The sequence below is a fragment of the Dipodomys merriami genome, unplaced genomic scaffold, assembly GCF_024711535.1.
Source record: "Dipodomys merriami isolate MVZ:Mamm:240054 unplaced genomic scaffold, mDipMer1.0.p SCAF_1, whole genome shotgun sequence".
NCBI classification, from domain to species: Eukaryota; Metazoa; Chordata; class Mammalia; order Rodentia; family Heteromyidae; genus Dipodomys; species Dipodomys merriami.
In genome coordinates this window covers 23,880,636-23,902,725 of record NW_027202270.1, presented here as the reverse complement: position 1 = coordinate 23,902,725, position 22,090 = coordinate 23,880,636, and the positions used below count along the sequence as shown (strand labels likewise).

Below are 22,090 nucleotides of genomic sequence, written 5' to 3'. Positions count from 1 at the left end.
TATTTCAGTGTCTTTCTCTAAGGCTTGGACTTTTCTTTTTGTGTGTGCTGCTCCTGGTACTTGAATTTGGGGCCTGGATACTTTCTCTGCTTTGTTTTGCTCAAGGCTAGTACTCTACCACTTGAGCCATACCTAAACTTTTGGCTTTTTAAAACTTATTATTATTTAAGTCGTTTACTGGAGATACACGTCTCATAGACTTTTCTGCCTAAGCTGGTTTGAACTGTAATCTTCAGATCGCAGACTCCTGAGTATGATGACTTTAGGTCTGAGACTCTGGTGACAGGCTAATTATTGGACTTTTGATGGCTTCAAAGGCCCCCTTGGATTCTAAAACTCAAATTTGTGATTGTAAAGAAAACAAACCAAAAACATTCCAGAGCTTGAAAGGTGGCTTAGTGGTAGAGTGCTTGTCTAGCATGCATGAAGCCCTGGCTTCAACTTTCAGTACCACATGAACAGAAAAAGCTGGAAGCGGAACTGTGGCTCAAGTGGTAGAGTGCTAGCCTTGGGCAAGATAAGCTAAGGGACAGTGCCCAAGCCCCTTGATCAGACAGGATCAAGAAATAAATACTACATCAATAAACAGAATTGGTCAGTCTAAAATATCCCAGTCATCTTGTGTTTTTATTTCCTTATTTTATAAAAATAATTGTTGAGGGGCTGGGAAGGTGGCTCAGTGGTAGAGCACTTGCCTTGCATGCCTGAGGCCCTGGGTTTGATTCCTCAGCACCACATAAGCAAAAAGAAAAAAGCTGGAAGTGGCGCTGTGGCTCAAGTGGTAGAGTGCTAGCCTTGAGCTGAAGAGCTGAGGGACAGCGCCCAGGCCCAGAGTTCAGGCCCCATGACCGGACCCAAAAAATAAAAAATAAAAAAATAAAAATAATTGTTGAAACCTCAATTTTTGTTAGGCATACAAACTATGGATGGGTTACAAATTTATAGAAGAATTATTGAAGACTACATAGCAATACAAATTATTGAAAAATGAAATTTAAAAACTCAGATGGGGGGCTGAGAATATGGCTCAGTGGTGGAGTGCTTGTCTACCATGTATGAAGCCCTGGGTTTGGTTCCTCAGTACCACATAAACAGAAAAAGCCAGAGGTGGCACTGTGGCTCAAGTGGTAGAGTGCTAGCCTTGAACAAAAGAAGCTCAGAGACAGTGCCCAGCCCCTGAGTTCAAGCTCTAGGACTGACAAAAAAAAAAAAAAAAAAGAAAAGAAAAGAAAAAGAAAAAGAAGTTATAAAAAGAAAATATTATCACTGTTTGGGGAAAAAACTGAGAGAGGTGGGATAATTTGCATATGTTTGTAATTATGCAGATTATACATATATACCTGGGGTTAAACCATAACCATGATAACTTTAAAAATGTGATAAAATACACACTTCCACACAGAGCAGCCAGCCTTCCCAGTGGACACTCGAGTCCCCGTATAGAATGACGTATTAGCATATAATACATGCAAATGCCCCATATCATGTAAGTTCTCTCTAGACTATTTACAAAACTTAATACATATAGGTATTATATAAACAGTTACATTGTTTAGGAAATAATATTGAGGTGTGTACAAATTCCAGTACCAATACAGGGTTTTCTAATGTTGGATCCATGTTTGGCTAAATCTGTGGGTGTGAACCCATAGATAGAGAAGGCAAGTTGCTTAAGACTAACCAAGTAGCATCCTCAACACACTCCATCTGTAATGATAGTGCTCTTCTAGCATTCAATTATAAGGAAAACAATGAGCATCAGAAAGCATGTACACTCAGAGTCACCACTGGAATGTTCTGGAGTTGCCCATCTACTTTTCAGAGCTAAGATGATCAGTGGGAGCAAAGCTAGATCTGCATCCGGTCTGTCGAGCTGCATGACAACTACACTTCTAGCTATAATTCGCAAGAAGGCAGGACAAACTAGAAAAGACATCTATGTAGTTTATGTGCACACATGTGTAGTCATTCTTTAATTTATGCGGTCTGGTGGACAGTGTATGCCATGGCTAAGACAGGCAGTGTTGAATGGGTTTGCTGTCTCTCTCAGTGTGCTGAGGCCTCCCCCAGCTGCCCCATGGGAAGGGAATTGCATTCACTCTGATTCTGATTCTAAGGAGCCCTATGGATTAATGACCACGTGATTAGGTGTTTGATCTTGCTTGTTACTGAACTAATGCTTAATCTCAAACAGAATAGTGTCTCATAGCTTCTAATAAAATAGGGATTATGATGGTTGTTCCTTAACTATAACACAGGAATGAGAACTGATAAAATGTGTAAGATTTGTCTGCTGAGAGAAAAGTAAACTGACTAGAATATTCTTTTGCTAATATACGCAGCAAGCAGAATGACAGCGAGGAAATAACCCTGATGAAGAAACAAGAATACCGTGTGATGCAGTCCTCTGCCTGCTTGTCACTGTTCATCTTGTGATACAGCACAGCAGCCACGGCCAGGGGCCCTGCGTCCCCACACAGGAAGGTGATAGAGCGCTTGCTCAGACAGTTTAGGCTTTGCTTGACATGGCCATGAGCCATCTGCAGGTAGGCAGGGTCCCCGAACACCTCATAGAGATGTAAGTAAAGCAGCGCAATCCCTAGGAAGCAAAAGGAAAGCAATGTTAAATAAAGGAAGGATAGCTGGATTTATTACTCTGGTAATCAATACTGCCTCCTCAGCATTTATCCAAATACATAAATTTGGAAGTTCCAGTGACTAGCTAGGCTCAGTTGTGGTTAAGCAGCTCTAAAAACAAGGCATAGGTAATCACTTACTTGTCCTCAGTTTCCTCATAACTATAATGCTATTAAATAATAAGGGGTCTGAGACTTTGGCCCATTTTTAGTTATCTTCCCCTCCCCACTCTGCCCACACTTGGCTATTGTGTTTATGTAATTTTTTTTTTCTTGGTGCTGTTTCTGGGGCTTGAACTCAGGGCCTAGACTCTGTACAATGATTTTTCTGTTCAAGGCTGAGGCTTTACCACTTGCGATAGCTCCTCTTTCATCTTTTTGGTGGTTAATTAGAGATTAGAGGGCTGGGAATGTGGCTTAGTAGAAGAGTGCTTGCCTAGCACGCATGAAGCTATGGGTACAACTTCTCCGTACCACATACATAGAAAAAGCTAGAAGTGGTATTGTAGCTCAAGTGGCAGAGTTCTAGTCTTGAGCAAAAGAAGCTCAGGGAGCTGGGTACAGGTGGCTCATGCCTGAAATCCTAGCTATTCAGGAGGCTAAGATCTGAGGATCAGGTTCAAAGCCAGCCCAGGACAGGAAAGTCTGTGAGACTCTCATCTCCAATAAACCACTAAGAAAACTGGAAGTGGCTTAGTGGCTCAAGTAGTAGAGTGCTAGCCCTCAGCTGAAGAGCTGAGGGACAGCACTCAGGCTTAGAGTTCAAGCCCCATGACTGACAAAAAAAAAAAAAAAAGAGGAAAGAAAGAAAGAGATTAGAATATCACAGACTTTCTGCCTGGGCTTAAAACCTCAGTCCTCAGATCTCAGTCTCCTGAATGGCTAAGATTATAGACTTTGCATTGTTGCATTGTTGGTGCTCCTAGGCAAGCACTTTTATCACTGAGTCTCACCCCGGGTCCAACATACTTTTCTTGATGGTTATTTAAAGTATCAGGTCCAAATAAACAGTCAGCCATTTAATAAAACACCTATTTAATCATAAATAAGAAATATTTTGTCTTTGTGACTAAATGTAGATTAGGGAATGAGAAACACTGCTCCTTATCGTCACAAAAGGTTTTTTTTGTTTGTTTTTGTTTTTTGTTCTTTTTTTGGTTGTGGGGCTTGAACTCTGGGCCTGAGTGCTGCTACCTCTTGAGCCACAGCACCTCTTCTGGTTTTATGGTGGTTAATTGGAGATGAGTCTCACAGACTTTCCTGCCTAGGCTGGCTTTGAACTGCGATCCTCAGATCTCAGCCCCTTGAGTAGCTAGGATTACAGGCCTGAGCCACCGGCTCCCAGCTAAGGTAACATTTTTGTGTGTGTGAGGAGGTGTTTGTGTAACCAAATTCCATACCCTCTTATCCTTCTAGACCGGGATTGTAAAGAAGTTATTTGACATCTCAGAAAATATATTTGATTTGTCTTTAGTTTTCTTCTCTGTCAAAGACCCAACCACTTGGGTATCTGTAATGTAAAAATTGTCAGTGAACTTCTGCTGTGCTTTTCACCGGATTTGCTTCTGTCCTCCTGAAGCCTGCACTGTGTGACTGAGGTATTATCTGTCCTCCCTGCGAATGCCTGTCACAGTGGAGAACCTTCTCTCCCAAGCCAACGACTGTCCCAGCTTCAAGGATGTGGGAAGGGAGTCTGCTGCCTGCAGCATTTCCGAAACCCTTTTTTCCTCTTCAAGTACATTTTCCATCTCATTTACCATTTTTAGAAGACACAGAGCCTCTGTTTAAATCTAAATTAATAGAGCCAATCTCTTCATGGATTTCAATGCAGTAAAAATGCAGTCTGCAAAAATTACTTTTCACTGTACTGAGGACAATTTTAAATTTAGATAGTTTTCTCATTTTGCATGGTAATCTCCAAAGCTTTGTGCTACAGACAATTCAATTTCACGTGTATATTAAAGCCAAATTTTCATTTCCTGCCAAAGTTAATAACCTTGTCTGCTTTTTCAAAGTGGCTGGGTGTTAGTAATTCCATAAGCTGAGGATCAGATGTGCCTGATGCTTAAGGTTTCTAGACAAGTGTACAGAATCACATATGTGGCAAAGGAAAAAAAAATATCCTTTTCACAAATGATCAATGTCAAGAGCTTCTTTCAGAATTGGGTCCTTAATAGGCTTCATCTCCATCCATATCATACATTTGCTGGCTATCCATTTAAATTGTTACCCTTCATTTTGCCCTCCTATTCCCAGTACTGCTTGAACTCCCCTCATTAAGTTATGTAAGCACCGAGATAATGACATGACCAAGATCTGAGAAAATAAAAAGTGATTAGATACAAGCCCGCTATTTTCCTCCTTAGACTTTCATTGCTCAAGATAAAAATAAATTCTTCTTGGGGTAAATATTTAATAACAAAACTTATTAAGACTAACAATGCAAAGATTTGATGTATTTCCTATGAACAAATGTAATCATTCTGAAGTCTCACAATATTTCGCTGTGCTTTTTATTTTATTTTTTCCTCTTTGACAGCAGAAAACTTCCCAGGATTCCAGATGAATAGGTTCCATTTCTCTGGGTCCTTGCATTCTGAGCTTCGGTTGATTATATTCTATCTAAGGGGCCTTCTGCAGGCTGCAGCTCACCAGATGTACCTTCCTGCCACAGCACTGTGGGCGAGAAGGAGACGGATGCTTGGACATACACATAGCACAGACCAGGCAAGGATAGTAAGACTTTCATGCCCTAACAACACTAATTCAATACTAGGAAAAAACGAGAAACTGCCTGTGGCCAAATGTCTTGTCCTTGATCCTATGGTCATCTAGCTCTTGACAATCTTCATTACCTAAAACATCACCTTTGCCTAGAAGCAAAGGCTTAAAGATAGCTGTTAAGGGAGGAATCAAGAACCAAGATCACAGGTCAGCAGCCTCCACCAGCCACTAAAATGCCCTGATTTGTAATTTGTATCACTTATGCTCTACACGGAAAACAGTAGCTGTGCTCCATGACTTCGCTCCCTTCCCCTTACTTGCCTCTATGTGTCTAGGGAAATGCTTATGCGTTATTTGCTGACTTTTCTATGTCAGACATTTCTGATTCACATTCTTCTCTGGCATGACGTGGCTCCTGTGATAGGGACTTCCAGCTAGTTTTCCCTCAGCAACAATGCTGGGGCTTTTGGCTGAGCACAGGGCAAAAGAATCTGCATTGTAGCCTATGCCTATGCTCTTACCAATGGGATACATACAGAATAACAAGGACAACTTTGGAAGTGTCCTTGAAGAGAAGGGACTTGCTTTTTCTTCCTCTTTCTTGTTTCCTGCTCTGAATGGCTCTGTCTTATAGACTTGTCCACATGTGTGATTAGTCAAAGGGACATATCTTAGAAGTGAAAAGAATCCCAAAGAGGGGCTGGGAAGTTGGCTCAGTGGTAGAGCGCTTGCCTTGCATGCCTGAGGCCCTGGGTTCGATTCCTCAGCACCACATAAGCAAAAGGAAAAAAGCCAGAAGTGGTGCTGTGGCTCAAGTGGTGGAGCGCTAGCCTTGAGCTGAAGAGCTTGAGGGACAGTGCCCAGGCCCAGAGTTCAGGCCCCATGACTGGACCCAAAAAACAAAAAACAAAAAAAAAAAAAGAATCCCAAAGAGATATGACCAGAAATGAGTAACGTGAAATCTGACTGGACATTATTTTTCTATGAATCCTAAAGTCAACAAAGGTGATTTAAAAAAAGGTGGCAAGCAAAATATTTGGGATGCTATCTTGTTTCTTTGTTACATGAGGTAGTCACCAATTCTCAATGTATTTCAGGAGCAGCTGGACTAAAAGGTGCTATGTGTGAGTGTGAGTTGCTTTTTTTGTGGTGTGTGTGTGTGTGTGTGTGTGTGTGTGTGTGTGTGTGTTGCCATCTAGTCCTTGGTTTTTTAACATCTTTTCCCTTCCTTTTCTTAATTTTATAGGATATGTATTTAATTTTTTTATTGTGAAAATACTGTACAGAGGGGTTACAATTACATGGGCAAGATAATGAGTACATTTCTTATCAAGCATTGTAGCCTCCTCCTTTGTTTCCCCTTCCCATCCCTTCCCATACCCCCCCCCCCCCGCCCAGGATATGTATTTAATTTTATGACTGCATTCTTCCCCCTTCCTCTCTTCATTTGTCTACCCACTGAGAGCTGTTTTCATTAACACAAAACAAAAAGAATCTACTAGTCACTTCATTGGTAGCCTGACTAGCCAGAAGCCCTGACATATACTATATCATATCCTCTGATTCTTTATCATTATCTGCAGAAAACTAAAAGTATATTAAACTGGCACTAGTGGCTCACATGTATGATCCTAACTGAAATGGGAGTATCTTGATTTGGAGCCTTGCTGGGAAGAAAGGGCTCAAAGCTCTGAGTTCAAGCTCTGAAAATGGCACAAAACAAAGTAGACAGAAATTCTAAATTTAATTTCTCAGCCACAATAGCCATATTTGAACTGCTCAACAGCCACATGTGGCCAGTGGCTGTTGCAGTGGAGAGCAGAGGACCATATCCATGACTGCAGAACGTGCTAAGAACAGTACTGCTCACAAGACCCGAGAGAGATTCTCTCCTGTGTGAGACATTTTCCACACTGGAACTCTCACATTTCTTCCTTGCAATCTTGGGTTCTGAAATGTCGATAACTAATCCACTTGAAAGGAAACCGATATGCTGTGAGCACAACAAAATTTTTCTAGAAGAGACAGACAGCTCACTTTCAGCATGAAAGCTCTGAACCAGATTGTTCTATTCTTTTTCCTCCTATAGTTCCTATTCCGGGTAGGGAGGGGAAACTGTTCAGGGACACTTCTAAATCTGAAATTTCCTTACTCAGCTACTTATCCCCAGCAGTACTCTAAATACAGCCAGCTGTTGGGAAGTAATTAATACTGAGGCTTTGAATTTCTGGGGGATCATTAGTCCTATTCATTTTGACCAATCAAGACCTAGCTGTGTCTCAAATGAATACTAAGATGATAAAATCTCAGCAGACATATGAACCTCTCAAAACACTTCTCTCATTCTACATTGTAAAGACTTCTCCTTCATAGTTTTTATTCACTTTACTGCCAATTGACAGTGATATAAACTTCTGCCACAATCCTTCAGCTCTGTTAGACGATGCCATGCAGTTGGGGGTTTGGAAAAGTCCTTTGAAGCAGGCTAGCAGGAAGAATTTTAGACCTGTTGGAGCCACTGGAGGGAGGTGTTCAGCTAATATCAGTAGTTTTGAAACTCAGGCACTTCCAAAAGGAGTGCGATGGGGTGTTTCAATCTAAGTTTAAATTAACTATTCCTTCACAGAAACTTTAAAAGCTCATCAATTATGTCTAGTCTCTTCAAGTGAGTTTTTTCTCTAATTAACCCTATGTAGTGTGATAACGTGTATCACGTTAGTACCATCCATAATGCCATTGAGAGCATTGTTGCCAAGGCTGGGAGTTGGTGGCTCACATATGTTATCTTAACTACTCAGGAGGCTGAGATCTGAGGATCACAGTTCAAAGGCAGTCCTGGCAGGAAAAAATAAAGTGGAGCCAAGGCTCAGATGGGAGGTGGTGTGCCAGCCTCGAGTGGAAAGTACTAAAGGATAGCACTCAGGCCCTGAGTTCAAGCCCAGTACCAGCACAAAAACAAAAATAAAACAAATAAAAATCTGTTTCTAGTTTGTTATTTTTTTCCAGTACTGCTTCTAGCCAGATACCAAGGGGCTCACTCTTGTAATCCTAGCTACTCCAAAAACATACACGAAGGAATGTAATTTGAAGTCAGCCTAGGCAGAATATCCATGAGACTTTATCTCCCATTAACCAGCAAAAAGTCACCTTGTCTCAAGTGGTAGAGCATCAGTCAACTGGACAAATTGGGGAGGCTTGAGGTGCTAGGTTCAAACCCCGGTAACGGCAAAAAAAAAGTACGTTTTCCTCATTTTGTGTGTGAATGTTTGGACACATGCATTTCTACTCCTTCCAAGCCTGACTAGGGTATCTGCTCACCTATCTGACTGAAGTTGAGCACCATGAGCTACTGGCTTTCCAAATTTGCCCGAGCCTTTATTATTTCTCAGTTGTGGGGCTTGCACCTTGGGCCTGAGCTCTTCAGTGCAAAGCTAGCACTCTACCACTTGAGCCACAGCGCCACTTCCTATTTTCTGGTGGTTAATTGGAGATAAGAGTCTCACAAACATTCCTGCCTGGTTGGCTTTGAGCTGTCATCCTCAGATCTCAGCCTCCTGAGTAGTGAGTATTACAGGCATGAGCCACCAGTGCCTGGATTCCTGGGCTTTTAAGACAGGCAATTAGGGAAGTAAACCAGTCATGACTTAATACTACTATTCCAAACAAAGAAATGGAAAAGGGGGAATACCAGCATTCCAAAGATGTGCCCTTCTCTTTTATCAATTTCCAGATGTGTAATAGGAAAAGGGATTTAAGGAAAAGACATTCTACTTTTCTACTTTCCTCCTCTTTTCTTCAGTACCCTGCAACCTACAGCTCTATGCTACAGAGAGTACTGTTGAGTCTTAATCAACTCTAGGCACAGGAGACAAACCATTTAGCACATCAGTGGTAAAAGCATGGGCTCTCTGCACAGGAACTGAAGACTACCTCTGCCACTCACTAGTGTGTGATCCTAGCCCATTTACTAAACCTCAAAGTGCCTGAGCAGCATCGTTGGTAAGTTGGAAGTAACAGTGGCTACTGAAAATCATATTGTGAATCACACTGAATAGTCCCTGGCATGCAGCAACAGCTTAGTAAGTGCCAGCCCCATTAGACTAATTAGACTAGGAACCTCACTGGGCCCTGTCCCTGTTCCCTGACATAAAGGGACAGAGTAGAGAATGAACCATAAGCTCATTCTTTCTACATGCCTGTCTCTCTCTCTCTCTTTCTCTAGCTTTTCTGATATCTGAGGTCATGCTAATCAGCTTTCTGACAGCCTGCACTGCCTGCAGGCTCTACCTCTTCATTTCTTCCCTGTTTCCTACAGAGCCTTACACATGTGGCTGTCCAGATACTCTGCTTGCTTCTGGAGAGGTAAGTTCAGATTGAAGGATGGGGGAGGAGAAAGAGGAACTGTACTTTATGCTTAGGTCTAACTAATGTATACCATATCCCACTTTACCAGTCATAAAGCCAATGTTATAAAATGTTCCTAGTTTCTGTGTTCACTCTCATTGGATCAGAGACTGGACAGATGTAATTCACTGACTTACATATGAATACGTATGAAATATGAGTTCAATTCCCACCTTTACCCTATTCCATCTAGTGTTAAGTTACTGATTTTGGCTTGCCTAGGTGGTGGCTAATAGTCATAATGGTGGCCTCTTCATTCACTCATTCACTCACTCACCAAACACTTATGAAGTCCAACTATGGACTTGGCATTGTGCCAAGTGCTGAAGTGACTGGAATGAAAATGACAGACACAGCTGCAGCCTTCTTGGTGATGTCTATAAAGGTAACATTGCTTAGATGTGTATTCTTCCTCTTCTGCCATTTCCTCTGATCTCTATGCAAATACTTTCATCTGCTCCTTTCACACTGGTGACACCTATACCCCACATTTGTTTCAAGCCCATGTCTTAGTAGTTTAAGGTAGGGTGAGTGTATAAAGTGCGCTCAGAAAGGCAGCAGGCCATGTGTTAGGCACAGTCTGCTACGTAGTGGTCAATGTGAAGGGCTCTAGTGAACAAGATCTAAGCATCTCATTCCTTCCATTGCCCTGACAGGGATGGCTGTACGGTGCTTCTCGTGGAAGTGAAGGACATGGGGTCAGGGCTCGAATTACATACTGCAATGATGGCTCTGGAATGCAGCTACTTACCAGGAGAGATCAAATTGCAAAGACAAGACATCTGGCCAGAATGGCTCCTTTCAAATAAATCTGGTGTCAGCAAGAACTAAGACCTGCATGCTAATGCAGCAGCTCGCAGACGACATATTTGGCAGATCAGAGGAGCATCCTGAAACACTGGAAAGGCTTGCATTTAGAGTGCAAGTTAATATTACTCTGGAGATGACACTGCATACCCTCTTATTTAAAATGTTATCTAATACTTGAAAAGAGGAAACACATGCCAATCTTAGCTTCATTAACTTTGTGAACAGGTTATGGGAGCTTGGGTCACGTCTTTTAGAACCAAAGCCCCTGTAGTCCTGTGTGAGCATGTTTTGTTTTTAAAGTGTGAGGTGATGATAATTTTTTCTGAGGAATCATCAGAGTTGAGAGTAGGGGCTGAAATACAATTAAATGAGGACTAACATTTCCCTTCATTTATTTCTTCTTCAAAACACTAGCAAAATCAGCCATCCCTTGGGTTTACTTGACTTTTCTACTATGTTATCTTGAAGAGAAGCAATCTTTTCTAGTAAATGTGTATTTCTAACACAAGAACGTATCACCAGCTCATTTAATTCCTTGCAATAATTCCTTAATGGTGTTTTTGTGCTTTCCATTGTGAGAAGATTTAAAAAATCTTCTCCCTTCCTGTCCTAAGACCTACTATTTTACCTGGAAGCAAACCCAGTACAGCTCAATGACACGTGGTGCTGTTATCTGCTGAGGTCTCCACAGAGCCCACTGAGACCCACACAGAAGCCGAGTGTGGGATGTGATTCTCAGGAGCCTCCACATCTGCTATTCTTCTGCACCATCTGCTGCCACATGCACAGTCACATAGAAGAGTTCCTGATGGAGCACCACGCCTAAATAATCACAATGCTTCCTCTGCTCCTCAAGCTGTGAGCGCACTGTGTAAAAACTCCGGCAAATCAGTGGGGGGGAAGGGATTAAGGGAAAACACACAACTCACTGCTTACTGTTGGCATGCCATACATCAATATCAATGATGGATTACGTTGGCTGCAATGTACTAAATTTTGTAAAAGAGGATCTTGGTGAAAATAACTGAGGCAGTTCATTTAAGATATCACTTATGAACAGCTGTAAGAGCTACCAAGTGATTTCAGACTATGGATGATAATTCATTTGAGAAGCTCAACAAGCCTTTTCAAATATAAGCAATTAAGGGGAAAATCTTCTGTCTTGGACCAATTAATTTCCTATACTGAAACTACATTGAATTTATTAGTGCAGGATTAGGAAGGGGAAAAAGTTCTTCTACAAAAGAATACTGGAGAGTTCATTTATCTGACTGCAAATGGCCGTAAGTTTCTTAGGGTTTACTTTATTTCCAAGCCAAAGCCAGGATTATTGGGATTGAGGCCTAGCTTTGTCACTTACTAGCTGTGCAGTCTTAAGTGAGTTGTTCAGCTTTGCATCTTTTTTCTTCCCTATGGAAAGAAGATGAAAATCCTAGCTAGGCCACGGAGTTACCAAGGTTTATAATAGTGAATAATGCAAAGCTCTGGGGATAGAGCCTGTTCTATGTGCACATGCATTCTTCCTCCTGTTGCTCCCATACCACAGGAAGAATAACCGGAAGTGCACCTTCATCTTTACCCCTGTTCTTCCATCTGAAACTGCAAACTGATAGATCTATATTCCTTTGGAAACCAAAATTCATTTAATGTATTTTTTATTAAATTGCTGAAATCTTTTCCTGAACAATGGCATAGAGCATTAACTTGCTAACTCTCAACTAGTGCCTGAAAATTTGACTAATTACAACATCTTATTCCTGAATGACTAAGAGAGACCAGTGGGATTTATGGCAATAATGACGATATGAGACAGCTTTGGAGTTTAAAAAGTCTTGCCTCTTTTTTTTTCCAGGGATAGGGCATTTTCTGTTCTTTTATTGTAAAGGTTATGTACACAGGGGTTACAGTTACATAAGGAAATTAGTACACTTCTTGTCAAATATTGTTACCCCCTCCCTCATTTTCTCCCACAGTCCCTCTCCCAAAAACTCCCTTTGTTTTTCTGTTTTAAACAGAGATATAGGTTTTGCTATTACACCATTAAAACTCATAGGTGTAGTATATATCTCAATTCTAATCAAATTCTACATTAAATCCTTTCATCACAGCCTCTGTTGCTAGCCAAGAGAGTTTCAGTTGTAAAAATGGTTTGAAAAGTGAGCAGAAAGTACTTTGTAACACAGTTTTATTTGCTTTTTTTAAAACTTTGTTTAAACCTATACCTATCATCCTTCTTCCTCCCCAAAATTTGTACATTTGGGTTATTTGGAACAATCCTATTCCAAATTATCATTCTCTGAACCAGCATTAGATGTCAGACTATGGTACTACTGAAACTGAGACATAACAAGTAAGATGATAAAGTTAGTTAGTATAGTGTCAGTGTGAACCAGTGGCTCAGACCTGTAATCTAAGCTGCTGAGGAGGCTGAGATCTGAGGAATATAGATTGAAGCTAGCCTGGGCAGGAAAGACTGTGAGGCTCTTATCTCCAATTAAGCACCAAAACACAAGAAGTGGAGCTGTAGTTCAAGAGTACTAATCTTAAGTAAAAAAGCTAAGGAACAATACACAAGCTGAGTTCAAGCCCCAGTAGGGGTATGTGTATGCATATGCACATACACACACACATACAAAATCCTTCAAGTCATTTCAAAAAAGAAATTAAAAGACAACGTGGCATGTACACATAAAAACAAAACACACACATCATTATATGAATACTTGATATAAAATTCCATGTATTTTTATTTGGCAATAAAATTGCAATGATGAACAGACAGTAGTGGTAAGCTATACCTTAAAAGGAAATGGTATTAGGACTATCCTTTCCGGTGGCTAACTCACTGTTAGTTTCTTATGAAACTCAGAGCTGTATTTGAGCCAGTTAGACTGTCTGAACACTGACACATGGCAGAACTTTGCATATCAAAACACGGAGGAGTCAGGCACCAGTGGCTCACACATGTAATCCTAGCTACTCAGGAGGAGATATGAGGATCATGGTTCAAAGTCCATGAGACTCTTATCTCCAAAAAAACACTCAGAAAAACGAAGTGGCACTGTGGCTCAAGTGGCAGAGTGCTAGGGACAGAGAGCTGAGGGACAGCGCACAGTTCCAGAGTTCAAGCCCTACAACCGACAAGACAAAACAAAACACGGAAAAGACATTCTAGTTAATGTGGAAACATGGACTTTTTAACAATGTTTGATTAGGGACATTAGGAACCTTGCCTGAAAAGCCATTAGCAAATTTATCTATAAGCCTTTACGTTACAGTATAAAACAAACAGCAGCTGACGACATCCTAAACTGCTTATTGTGCCAGTTTGCCTCAGACTCTTGTGCATAAGCTGTTCTCAGAGCCAGTAGTGAGTGCCACAGACAGCTAAGGAGAAAGGTATTGGCACTTAGAAGAGATGGTGCCAAAAATTCATACAGCCCAAAGTTCAAACAAACAAATATGTATTTTACTTTGGAGCAAAAATTATTTTGTTTTTCTGAAGAAAACTCAACTGTCAGCTTTTCAACTAGCATTAGAGACTGATGGATTGCTTTTCCTGACATTGTCAAACTACAAATGCCAATTTGAGATCAATCACTATTTGTTTACCCCTGAAGCTGGACATCTTATAATAAGGGATAATCTAAGCTCATCTAAATGGATGGCTTAGGGGTACAAATCATTCTTTTTTTGTTCTAGAATTAAATCTAGGCCTCTGTTTTAAACTTTTTGAGTCTCTCTCTCCTCCCCTTCCTCTCTGTCTCTGAATTTAGCCAAGGATAATATGCTAAAACCTCCAAATATATTAGGAAAAAAATTCTTTAAGTCTGGGCCTTATGAATTATATATAATGCAGCAGTAAGCTAAAGACAATTGTGCATTTGTCCCATTTTGTTCAAGTTGTACAATTATAAAATAAAGAATAGTTCACTAATGGCATTAATCTACCACTTACATTATATCTACAATACTGGAGATAATAGATACGATAACTCTTCTTGAAATAAAATACTTCCATTTACTCTCAACATTTCTGTGTTTAAACTACAAGACACAAAAATCATAAAACTAAGTTTTACAGTCTTCTTATATAAAATGCTGACATTAAAGTTCCTAAGATTATGATTTTACTGGTTTTATCTGCCTTTCCCATCCCTATAAGGTAAAATATCCCTATAATCACTTGTTATAACAAGGAGGACTGCTAAGAAATGAGTGCATAGCCTGGTGCCAGGCTATGTAATCTTACAGGCCTGTAATCCTAGCTACTCAGGAGGCTAAGATCTGAGTCTCACAGTTCAGAACCAGCCCAGGCAGAAAAGTTTGTGAGACTCTTATCTCCAATTAAACACCACAAAACTGGAAGTGGCAACGTGGCTCAAACTGGTAGAGCACTAGCCTTGAACTCAGAGACAGTGCCCAACCCCAGAGTTCAAGCAACATAACCAAAAAAAAAAAGAAAGGAAGGAAGGAAGGAATGAAGGAAGGAAGGAAAGAAAGAAATTAGTACACAGTCTCTCAGAAAGAAGCTCTTAAACTACAGATGCTAGATTATTGTCTCTATCAGAGCTGCTGCTGCTGCTTCTAAAATGATTTCTGAAGCAAGGTACCAGTGGCTCATGCCTATAATCCTAGCTACTCACAAGACTGAGGATCTCAATTCAAAGCTACCCCAGGCAAAAAAGTACCCATGAGACACTCATCTCCAATTAACTACTCAAAAAATAGGAGTGGAGCTGTGACTCTAAGTAGCAGAGTGCTAGCCTTGAGCAAAAGAGCTCATAGACAGTGCCCCTGGCTGGTTTCAAGCCCCAATTCCAAGTCTTGTTTCCAAGTCCAATTCATGATCTCCTGAATCAAAAGCTCTGCTGTGAGGTCCAGGAACCTGCATTTTAATGGCAGGCACTATGGCTTCAAATCTGATTCAGAGACCTTAAACTGTGAATTTGTTCTTCCTTCCCATTTGTCAAAGTGTGGAACACTGTGAGATGCTAGATGGTCCTTCAAGATTATATGGCTGGTCTGGGAATGTGGCTTAGTGGTAGTGCTTGCCTAGCATGCATGAAGTCCTGGGTTCTATTCCTCAGTATAACATAAACAGAGAAGGCTGGAGGTGGTGCTGTGGCTCAAGTGGTACAGTGCTAGCTGTGAGTAAAAGCTCAGGGACAGTGCCCAGACTGTGAGTTCAAGCCCTGGACTGACAGAAAGAAAGAGAGAAAGAGAGAAATAGAAAGAAAGAAAGAAAGAAAGAAAGAAAGAAAGAAAGAAAGAAAGAAAGAAAGAAAGAAAGAAAGAAAGAGAATGAGGAGGGAAGGAAGGAGGAAAGACAGGAGGAAAAGAGGAAGGGAGGGAGGGAGGGAGGGAGGGAGGGAGGGAGGGAGGGAGGGAGGAAGGAGATGTATGGCAGCTAAGCACTTAAAGTGCATGCTCATAATCCTACGTCCTTGGGAAACCAAGATCTGAGGATCATGGTTCAAAGGCGGCCTGGGTAGGAAAGTGTGTGAGACTCTTATCTACAATTAAGCACCAAAAAAGCTGGAAGTAGAGTGATGGCTCAAGTGGTATAGCACTAGCCTTGAGCACAAAAGCTCAGAGATAGCACCTAGGCCCTGGGTTCAAGCTCTAGGGCTGAAAAAAAAAAAGAGAGAGAGAGAAATTGTAAGACTGATTTTTTTTTTGGTCTCTACACTATTTAAACTAATAGTTCTTCAGTTTTCCTTTTTTTTGGACAACAATTGACTATTTCTTCTCAAAGTTGCTCCAAGCACTGAATGGCCAGGACTGGTAATAGCAAGCGCCAAGCAACCAACAGTGACTGTCGGGAAGGATTAGTTCACAGCACTGATACCTTTATCCTGTGCTTCTCTACTGATCACTGTTATGGGGCAACTATCTAAAAATAAACATTTGCAGACAGTTTTACTTCCTGACAATAAGTCCTCTTACTAGCTTTAGGCACTGGTTGTTTATAGTCCTTTCTAATTCTTCCCACTGAAATTCCAATGAACTACATAATGGTGAAAATCATTTTTTTCTCATGGGCACAGTCAGGCACAAATACCACAGTATGCTTACCTTGCCCTATATTTAGGGCCCTGTAAATAACCAAGAAAGTATACGGCTGGGTAGGAGAAGTGACTCACGTGCAGATGCAGGAAGCATCAGAGCACATGTTGCTACATGCAGTGCACAGCCCTGGAAGGCTCTGCTTTGGCTCTCATGTACAATGCTCACCCTAGCTCACGGTCAGCGCACATGGCATACCTGCCCAGCCCGTGTAACCAGTGCCATCCCGAGGGTCTGCTGACTTGAGGCCTTTCTCCATTTGCTGAAGGAGTTCTCGAATCTTATAGGTCAAGCGCTGTGAGAACTCAGGGGTCAGCTGTAAACATGAAGGGAAAACAAATGAGAGAGAGGAAAAAAAAAGATAGGCCACCATACTTCATTTTCAGGCCAGATCTCTGCCTGGAATAACTGGACAAGTAGTGACAGTACAGTGAATAAAACTTAAAATCACTATTATGGTTTAAAAAAAAATCCACTCAAGGCAGAAACTAATATTATAATGTAAATGTTGTACATAAAGTTTTCTACCTCGAGGAGTACATATAACCCATTTAAGTAAAATTTTAAATGTTCTTTTGATCTGGGCCTGTGCAACACCTGTAATCCTGGCCTTCAGGATGTAGAGACAGGAGAATCACAAATTTGAGCCACATGAGCTACATGGAGAGACCCTGTCTAAAAAAAGAAGAAATTAGCTTATTAAATGAAGCATAAAAGATATTTGATGTTTTCAAGCCATTGATTCCAGCAGTAATATTAATCTTCTAAAGCAACACTGTAATTGGTATTGTAATTTTCAAAACTAGACAAGCTTTAAAAACCAAAAATTAAAGTAGCATTAAAAAAAAAAAAAAGGAAGGAAATGGTGCTGTGGCTCAAAGTGGTAGAGTACTAGCCTTGAACCAAAAAGCTCAGGGACAGCACCCAGGCCCTATGACCAACAAAAACTAAAATAAAGTAAAAAGAAGTAAAACAAATTTATATAGGTTATGACCCTCAAGCAGAGTGGAAAGAACATCAAACCTAAAACCAAAAACTCACACCCCATACAATGCCTGTCAAAAGGAAGAGCTGCTTAACACTGCCCAATCAGCTCTGTTATTAGGCTAGTGATTCTGCTCCCCTTCTAACTTCTTCATGCTTCAATGACTCTCACAAAGTCAGAATAACAACATCTGCCCTACCAATTCAAAAGATGTTTTGAGGATTAAATGAGATTGTGCTGCAGATCTGTCTCATTCAGTGATATTGACATTTTTTACTATTCTTTAGCGGCCTACAAGTTCATGACAACTAAGAATTTGGCTGTGGACTAAGAACACAATAGACTGGCCTCTTCTCTATGAAGGCCTAGGCCAACGGTGAGGCTCACTCAATTGATATGTTCCTACAGGCATCTCCTCCCTAAAGGTATTAGAAAAAAAAATACTTTAAGTTCTGTCCAAAAATGAATCATCAGCTGTCATAAAAAGTCACTTTAATGTATCCATCATTTTAGGAACTGACTTGTGATTCTCAAATATATCAGATCTCATGGGGTGGAGGTGGGAGGGTTGCCTGTCCTGGGGCTTGAACTCAAGAGACTGGCCCTATCCCTGAGCTTTTGTGCAGAAGGCTAGTGCTCTACCACTTTTAGCTTTCTTGGTGCTTAATTGGACATACAGTCTCATGGACTTGCTTGCCCAGACCGTATTCAAACCTGGATTCGCAGATTTCAGCCTCCTGACTAGCTAGAATTACAGATTTTAGCACTGGTACCCAGCACATTTTTTTTTTAAAGGAGCATCCTAACATTGAAAAGCAATGAAAACAGCAATATTGGAATTAATAATAGAAATAATTTGAAAAAAAAACACAGATTTATTCTGAGGAGCATTCTTAAGCAAGTAAGTCAGACTTTCCACTATATACAGGTGTGTGCTGAGGCACAGTGTAAGGAAGAAGCTGTACCATTTGACACACACTTCCTCATCATTTGACAATTTCTGCCTACAGGTTAAGCTGCAATAACACCTGAAGATCTGTGTAGCAAGATAAAGTGTACTTCAATCTTCATATGAAAGTCTGTGAATTTCAGGTAGACAGAGGATATGGATCCACATGAGAACAAGCAGTCTTTCCACACATCAATCATGTATAATTTATCAGTTTGCCTGGCCTGACTTCAAGAGGCCAGGAATAATGAAAGCAGCTCGGCCTCAGGCGAGTTACTTTCTACTGGCATATAATAAGGGTGACCCGCCTGAGAATACTGATTACCTGTGGCAGACGGCCAAATCATTCAAACTCTAGCAATAAGGAGAAGAGTCTCTAAAAGCCCCCCTTTTCCTGATGGGTGCTAGCAAACAATTCAGTTCCTAATTGAGATCTCTGGGCTAACATATTAAAGTGGACAGATCTCCAGGATATGAACTGGTATGATTCTTGGTAGGACCTGTCCCTAAACTAAATTACATAATACACTACATTGCATTAGCATTTTGGGAATCAGAGTTTAGATTTATGTCATTTTTTCCCTGTTGAATTAAATTTGTAAAATGCATGAATTTATTGGCAGCCTAAAGAATGAGCTACATTGTGTTGAAAGGTACTGTCATTTGGACACACCCTCAAGTGTTTTCTCAGCCAAATGAGCATGAAGCAGCACCTCCTGCTCCAACAAGACCAGACATCTACCTCAGCTCTGGGATCTGCAGAGCTAGGCAAAATGCAAGCCCAAATGGACAATTTAACAAAACAAAAAAACCACCACAAAACTTTGTTTGAGCAGTTCAACATTGGTCTTTAAATATCAGAAGGGGTCTGGGGGTGTGGTTTAACTGGTAGGAAAGCCTACCTAGCAAGCACAAAGCCCTGAATTCAAACCCCAGTGCTCTGTAATAATCTCTATCACCAAATGGGAACGATAATTCTTCCTACCTGCATTACTGACCTAATTTAATCTAAAATAGCAAGTGTGTATAGGGAGGAAGGCATAAGAAACACAGAAAGCTAACTTGACATACATCAAATCTATATTATATTGCATGTGAAATGCTTTATTTTTGTGCCTTATGAGATCTGAACTCAAGGCCTGGGTGTTGTTAGTAAGCTTTTTCCCTTAACGCTGAAGCTCTACCACTTGAGCCACACCTACACTTCTGGCTTTTGGTGGTTAACTGGAGATAAGAGTCTCATGGATTTTTCTGCCAGGGCTAGCTTAGAACTCCACTCAGCCTCCTGAGTAGCTAGGATTAAGGTGTGAGCCACTGGTGCTTGGCTGAAATGCTTTTTGTATGACAAATTTGGAATACACGAACTTTAAAAAAAATGTGCATGCATTCTTCCAACTGAACTCAGGATTTCTCAAAACTAGGTACTTGGGTTTTTTTTTTTAAGTGTATTTATTCTGAGCTGGGTGCCGGTGGCTCATGCCTGTAATCCTAGTTACTCAGGAGGCTGAGATCTGAGGATCGTGGTTCAAAGCCAGGCCGAGCAGGAAAGTCCATGAGATTCATCTCCAATAAACCACCAGAAGACTGTTAGTGGTGCTGTGGCTCAAGTGGCAGAGTGCTCGCTTTGAGCTGAAGAGCTGAGAGGGACAGCGCCCAGGCCGAGAGTTCAAGTCCCACTACCGAAAAAAAACAGAAAACAGAAAAAAAAAAGTGTATTCTGTCTTAACTGCTACATTCACAAACAAGCATGGGTGAACTGGATCCTGGTATTATTACATCCAGGTTTTCTTTCCAAATGCAGAACTTGCTACCTCCCCACCCCACTCCCCTTCCCCCCTCCCCCTACCCCCACCCCCCTCCCCTGTTTTGGGGAGGAGTGACTAGGCAACAAAGAACTCCAGGCCTGTCTCCCCCATCAATCTCCTCATGGTCGGTTCAAAGATGCCCCCCCCCCCTCCACCCTCGGTGCTCTCGGGCCTCCTCCTGTCCCCAAGGTGTGAAATCAGGAGGGCAGAACCTGACACCACCGACTGGCACCGGGGCTCCTCACAGCTCCCCAAAAGCCATCTCCGAAGTGCAATTCCAGGCGTTCTCATGTCTGTTCCGAAGTTACTTCTTCCAGTCGCTACTAAGACCCCCGGGATGGAGCGCAGGCTTATTTTTTGACATGTCTTCTACCCACTTAAAGTAATTCCCATGTTTCTCTCCGTCACGTATTTTGGAGGAGACGCAGGTGTGTGTGTGTGGGGGGGGGGGGGCCAGCACGACCCAGCTTCCCCAGCTTCCCTCGGCCTGGGGCCTGGGGCCTGGGGGGTGGGGGTGGGGTCCTTGGCGCCCAGAATGACCCAGTTCCCCCAGTTCCCCAGCTTCCCTCGGCCTGGGGCCTGGGGGTGGAGGGTCCTTGGCGCCCAGAATGACCCAGTTCCCCCAGTTCCCCAGCTTCCCTCGGCCTGGGGCCTGGGGGGGGGGGGGGGGTCCTTGGCGCCCAGAATGACCCAGTTCTCCCAGTTCCCCAGCTTCCCTCGGCCTGGGGCCTGGGGGTGGAGGGTCCTTGGCGCCCAGAATGACCCAGTTCCCCCAGTTCCCCAGCTTCCCTCGGCCTGGGGCCTGGGGGTGGAGGGTCCTTGGCGCCCAGAATGACCCAGTTCTCCCAGTTCCCCAGCTTCCCTCGGCCTGGGGCCGGGCCGGGCCGGGCCGGGGTGGGGGTGGGAGGGAGGGATGCGCCCCGGCGACTCCCAAACTCACCCTCCCAGCGGCGTCAAAGTAGCCTTCGGCCAGGGATTTGTTATAGTCTGCGTAGGGATTCGGGAAGGCCCTTTGCGCCATGACGCCGGCGGCGAGCCTGCAGAACAGGGGAGAGAGAGCCTCAGCGCGGCGGCCGCGTCCCGCGGGGCGTCCCGGACGCCCGGCCGCTCGGGCCCCCGGCGGGGTCCGCGGCCCCAGGGGTCCCGGGGCCCACCGCAGCCCACGCTCAGAGACCGGGCACCGTCGCCACAGGGCCGACAGCGCTCGGAACCCACCGCAACGAAGGGGACCCGTTTTGCACCCCCAAGACCCCGAACTAAAAGCCCGGGCGGAGGCGGCAGCCCGAAACCCTCCTCCGGCCCTGGACCAAACACTGAGGCGTCGTTTTCACCGCCCACTTCCGGACGGGAGAGCCAATCAGAACCGCCGCCGCCGCGGAGGCCCGCCTCCTCCTCCCTTTCAGTTTGTTAAAGAGACAGGAGGGTGATTACTAAGGCAATGTAATTCTTGGGTATCAACAAGAAGGATGTACCTTACAAAATCGTGCATATGTGCCCAGTGTTTCTACCCTGATTTGTAAAATTCTTAAAGAAGGAAAAATAATGTGCAGGTTAATGAGAAATGTTTTTTATCTGGAGAAGGAAAAGAAAGAAAGACTGCTTTGAGATCCGAACACAGTAGTATTACTACTTCTCAGACTCAATAAAATTGGAGATAATGAAATATCGTTCTAGACTCTGCGACCTTTTACCTTGAGGAGAAGAATAA

The 22,090-nt window shown here is 42.5% G+C and overlaps 1 protein-coding gene across 2 annotated transcripts in view; it reads right to left on the bottom strand.

Annotated features, from left to right (window-relative positions):
* The window catches only part of Lancl1 (LanC like glutathione S-transferase 1), a 37,820-nt gene that overhangs the window by 15,245 nt on the left and 485 nt on the right, over window positions 1–22,090 (bottom strand). Inside the window, exons 1-4 of one of the 2 annotated variants that reach the window (XM_070017831.1) lie at window positions 21,598–21,709; window positions 21,323–21,419; window positions 16,842–16,959; window positions 2,392–2,599 (exon numbers count right to left, since the gene is read on the bottom strand). In XM_070017831.1, coding sequence (XP_069873932.1) covers window positions 2,392–2,599; window positions 16,842–16,959; window positions 21,323–21,403 — 407 coding nt within the window. In that variant the 5' untranslated portion in view covers window positions 21,404–21,419; window positions 21,598–21,709. Of the gene's footprint in view, window positions 1–2,391; window positions 2,600–16,841; window positions 16,960–21,322; window positions 21,420–21,597; window positions 21,710–22,090 lie in introns of those variants that run through there. The other variant, XM_070017829.1, reaches the window with a different exon arrangement.